Raw genomic sequence first — 5,599 nt, forward strand, 5'->3', positions numbered from 1 at the left:
CAAGTACAAATGCTTGATATTCCGGTTTTAATTCAGTGCTGAATTGTTGTGAATAAGGTTAGGAGGTTTTGTGTCTATGTTGTGGTCGATGTAGGTTTTGTAGTGTAGTGGTGGTGGTGGCGGCGGCGGCGGGGAGGGGGAGCTCGAGTGATGGCTGTTGATTCCGATCAAAATTTCCCAAGATTTCATAGTAATTAATTCTCTATCTGTAAATTATTTCAAACATACCCTGACCCTGTTTCCATGGTATATTTGGTGGGTGGTGGTGGAAGAAGAATGTGGGTTTTGATTCGGTTAATGAGGGTTCCGGCGATGGCATGATCGCCGGGAGTGGTAGATTTCGTTTTAATAGTGTAGGGGTGGTGGTGATGACGGCGGTGGCAGGGGAGGGGAGGTGTTGCTGGCGGTTGGATCAGTGATGGCTGATGATTCCGATCCTAATTTTTCCATGGAGGGAGGTGGACAAAGGAAAGGAAAAGGAGTTCATTTTAGCTCACTTTGTAAATTGTTCATTCATGATACATTTATTAATGTGATGATATTTGTGTTTTATTTCAGGATTCATGATTACTCAGCAATCTTGTATCTAATGTACACTGCAACTCTTGTTACCATCTACTTACCAATCATATCACTTATTCAAGTGAAGTTTCAAAACCAAAAAAAAACTCCTTTTGAAACAAGTGGTTTCTTTATGAACTTATCGGTTGTTGCTTTATGCATAGCTACAGCCACTTCAGGAGTCCTGTTTTACATAAACCATCGGTTGCAAAACTCAACAATGCAGGACTTCTCTCTTGTTCATTACATGATCCTAAAAGGAGTGTTTTCCTTCTTTGGCATCCTCACCCCTGTTTCCCTCGTCCTCGTCTTAATCATCCCTAACAAGCTTGATTGGATTAGATACGTAATTATATGTGTACTCCTTGGGGTCGTAGCCATATCTAACTTCCGTGTCTACAAGAGGTTAAATGACATGGAAGACGAGATCAACATGGAAGCTCATCAAATGGTCTAAAAGTGCCACGTTTGAAATTATCATTCGTGAGAATTAACTGAAGACATTTTTCATATACTATATATATATATATATATATATATATATATATATATATATATATATATATATATATATATATATATATATATATATAAAAGTTTTGTTATGTCATTAATGTGTGTGTTGAATTATATATATATATATATATATATATATATATATATATATATATATATATATATATAAGTTTTGTTATGTCATTAATGTGTGTGTTGAATTATTCAGGCAAATTGTTATTCTATTTCTTAAGATGAAACACCTACAATTATAGTTTTTGTAATATTTGTGTGTTTTTAATATCTTTGGGTGTTTCTAACTTGCTTTTTTTAGAAAGACACGTCATCTATTGTTGAATTGAAGCATGCAGGATTCAAATTTGTGACATCTTTTTTCTTTTATTACCTAAGATCAAACAGCATGGTCACAAGGCTAGCACCAACATTTATGTCTTTCACAAAGCTTTCCCTCGACACAAGTTTGTAATGTGTTCAGGGACGGACGCACACAGGGACGGACGCACACAGAAATACATAGTAGTTGTTGCCGAGATGAATTAGATGGTGTCGATATGTGAAAAATAGGTATATAAAAAAATCGATTTTTTTTTCACTATAGACAGAAAAAACAGGTGTTGTCGTTAGCATCATCACACAACTCACCCCAAACCATTATATAATCAATTAGTATCATCCTGCCCATTTAAATCATAAGAAGAAAAAAAAAATGAGAACACAAAGAAATTAATGTTGGTTCACACGATTAGAGTGATCAACTAATCCATAGGAGCCACCAACACATTTAGGAATTGGTGGAGCGCATTCAAGAGCCATCAGGGCGCATTTAGGAGCCACTAACGCAACACATTCTAATGCCTACATCACATTTGGCCAAATGATCCATCTTGATTCCAAATGTTTTACACGTCTTCAATGCTCAAGTCACATTTAATAATATCCACATTGACTTGTGTATACTCCAAGCTTCATAAACCAAAAGCTTGGTACTTCCTCCTCCAATTCAAGATGTAGGGACTTTATTTTTGCCAACATATACTACATCATACAAAGTTTTAACTTATGCTAACATGTGTGTTGAATTCTCCTTGGTATAAATCTTCAGGATAGATGATTTGCTTCCCTAGTATGGACAACACTTGCTTTGGCCTCTATGGCCAGACTATCCCTAAAAGACTCAACCATATCCTCCAAGTTTTTCCACAAAATCTTTGGCCCACGTCCACCCATTTTTTGCCATCTTAACCAGACTTTTGGATTGTTTGATGTTGGATTGCAATCAAATAAATAAATTACCATTCACCAACATTTCTTAATAGATATGATTCATCCATACAATGCTTAATGAAATAAAAAGAAACAAACCCTAAAACTATTAGCCAAATCAGGGTCCATAAGCAACCAAACTTCAAGGCCCAATAGGCCCAACTAAGCACCGATCTTGTGCTTATGCTTAGGGCTATTTGTACATCTCATTTAATATGGGTTATGACACTCGCTGCTTGTGACTTGACTGAAGTTTGTGTAAAGTTGTAAGCTTTATTCCCTCCCTGTTCAATAGATCCATTCAATGTACAACAAGTACCAATTAACTATAAGAAAACAAAGTATAGTTGATTTTACATTTTGGTCCCTAGGTATAGCTATTTTTGCAATTTTGGTCCCAAAAATAATCATTTACTTGGAACAGTGTGACCAAGACCGTTACAAGAACCTCAAATAAGGACCAAAATTGCATGAGAAAACTTGGTGCGACCAAAATTGAAAAAACCAGCTACACTCAAGAACCAAAAATAACAAAAACAAAAACAACCATATTAAGTTACTTACCAGAGTAACAAAATTAAGAAGGCTTTTTCCACATCTGCTCTTCATACTTAGCTTCTGCATTATTTGGCCTTTCACCACTACACTTTCGACAAACAACATTCCCCGCATAATTAAAGAAATCACACCTAACCAACATTCAATCAACAATGCATTACACCTCGAGAACAGGGGCAAAATGGGTATTTCACTATTTTGACATTTTCAAATGAGAAAAAGACTTACGAAGGACACTCCCACTCTCCAGAATTCAGTTGCCTTTTGGGACGTTGCTCTCTGCAACGTAAACACTTTGTGTTGCTTGCAAAATTCATAAACTGACACCTAAAAAAAAGTATCCCAAAGTTCATATTGCTATTTTCATCATATAAAGTATTTACTTTTTTATTAAAAAAATGCATAATAATCTTAATAGGCATACTGTGGGCAGTTCCAGTCTCCTTTCTTCATTTCAACATCATCAATTCCAACCCTCTTAGGCCCCTCAGTTTTGCATTTTAGACACCGAATGTTTCTTGAAAAATTCATAAAATTACACCTGCGTTTATTTATGTCATTATAGATACAATTGTTTAGTTGACTAGAAATAATAAACCAATATTCAAGTAATCGAAAACCTAAATTACATTTTTGGTCCCTGGGTATAGCTGGCTTTTACAAATTTGGTCCCAAAAGTTCTACTCATGCAACTTTGGTCCTTACTTTGGACTATCGTAACGATTTTGGTCCGCATCCATAGTGCCCTTTATCTGACTAGTTTGGTCCTCAACCCAAGTAAAATCACTATATTGCCCTTTATCTGACTTGGGAATTGAACCAAACCGTTAGGATATACTTCAAATAAGGACCAAAATTGCAAGAGAAAACTATTTGGGACCAAAATTGCAAAATCAGCTATACCCAAGGACCAAACATGTAACTTACTTATACATTTATAATCTAGATTTAGTGAGAGTTAATTGCTTAAAATAATATATAAGCAATTAGAAACTTACTGAGGACAGTTCCAATCTCCTTTCTTCATTTCAACTTCATCAAGACCAGGTTTTAAAGGACCATCTTCATTACATTCGCGACACTTTTTATTCCTTGAAAAATTCAAGAAATTGCACCTGCAAAAACATTAATTGAAGTACACAACAATTTAGAAAGAGAGTGAACAGAAAAAATAGTTAGCAAATAGTTAACTGCAAAATCGCCCAAAATATAGTGGCTTTTCTGCAATTTGCCTTGTACACAATTTTTTTTTTTTTTGAATATATAAGTACTTACTTGGGACACATCCAATCTCCTCTTTTCATTTCAACATTTCTTGAAGAATCGCGGTCTTTAAAATCAAAATTTTGCGCCTTTCGAGCAACTATTGCAGGTGGCTTTTGAGCTTCATGATCAATGGCTGTGTCACTAAGTTCAGTCAACTCCAAAAGCAATTTTCTTGCAGATGCTTCAATGTCTTCTGCTCCTAAAGGCTTCATATTTGAATCAATAACTGGATCAAGTGCATAGTTTAACAAAATGCGCACAATATCTACAGTTCGAGCACCGGATTCAATGTCTTTTAGAATCAAATAGGCCCTATCACATGATCCTCTCAAGATGCAAACACCACAAACCTATTAAACAAAGAAAAAATAATCAAGAAAAAGGGAATGTTAAGGTTATAAGTAGATTAAAAATGAAGAATGTTTATGGGAAATTGACATACATCTCCTTCATCGAGTTGTAGATGGGCTCTCAGTCGTTTTCCTGAATTAACAGTCTTTCTGTTGATATTAGGACAACCCTTTTCGACAAGAGTTTGAATGTCTTGCATAGATAATGACCTACAATGGAATCAAATATATAACTAAGCTTCATTTTTTTGTAATTTATTTCTTGTTAATTTGAGCAACATTCATTAGCAACGACAGATGATAATCAAGCCAATAAAAGAATGATTACTAACTTAAATAAGTCGAAGCGATCACGACCAAAACTGAGACAAGCTTCCTTCAAAATGCTCATATCTTTATAGACAGCAACATCATTTCCACTTTCTTTCTTAAAGTAACCTTTGGCCTTCAAACGGTCAACGAAAGTCACCCACTCCGGCCACGGATGTTGGTGGGAGTCTCCAATTGTTTCACCAATGGCCGCGGTGGTGGTAGTATCATTGTCTATCACAGAAGCGGGGGAAGACGAGTAGCGGCGGAAGCGTAGGGTTGGGGAAGAGAATAGTTTAGTGGGTAATCGAATTGCACGGAACGGGTAGAGGTTTGCGGCGGCTGCGGTCGCGGTGGCGTTGCTTTCAAACAGAGAGAAGAATCTAGTTGCAGCTGCTGCCATTTTCGTTGAGGAGAAGAGGGCAAAACAGCCCGGGAACAAAAATCAGGGTTTTTCACCCTTTTTGAGAGTACGAGATACTACGAAGGTCGAGTCGAAGGGTTTTAGGTGGGCTGGATATAACAGAGGATAGAAATGGGCAAAAATACATTTTTTAAGAGAGTAAATTACAGTTTTGGTACCTATAGTTTATCCATATCTATATTTATAGTCAAACTTTTTATCTTTTGACATATCTGCTATCTGTTGTTTCTGAAGACGTTTGCGCACATGATTTCTAAGACGTTTAATGAGCCCCCGTTAAACAGATGTAAAATGAAGAAATGTCCTGTTCTTTTAAAAACACATTATTTCCTACGTCACAAAAATGACTATT

The 5,599-nt window shown here is 36.0% G+C and overlaps 1 protein-coding gene across 1 annotated transcript; it reads right to left on the reverse strand.

The window, feature by feature from the left end:
• Window positions 1-2,347: 2,347 nt before the first annotated feature.
• LOC145069745 (zinc finger (Ran-binding) family protein) lies at window positions 2,348-5,347 on the reverse strand. Its single transcript, XM_079016695.1, has 8 exons — window positions 4,847-5,347; window positions 4,607-4,724; window positions 4,174-4,514; window positions 3,897-4,013; window positions 3,323-3,439; window positions 3,127-3,225; window positions 2,905-3,029; window positions 2,348-2,624 (listed from the first exon to the last, which is right to left on the reverse strand). Exons 1-7 carry the CDS (start codon window positions 5,224-5,226, stop codon window positions 2,918-2,920), a joined length of 1,284 nt encoding a protein of 427 aa, XP_078872821.1. The 5' UTR covers window positions 5,227-5,347; the 3' UTR covers window positions 2,348-2,624; window positions 2,905-2,917.
• Window positions 5,348-5,599: the final 252 nt, after the last annotated feature.

The sequence above is a fragment of the Lactuca serriola genome, chromosome 8, assembly GCF_051521515.1.
Source record: "Lactuca serriola cultivar US96UC23 chromosome 8, Lser_US96UC23_V15, whole genome shotgun sequence".
Classification (NCBI taxonomy): domain Eukaryota; kingdom Viridiplantae; phylum Streptophyta; class Magnoliopsida; order Asterales; family Asteraceae; genus Lactuca; species Lactuca serriola.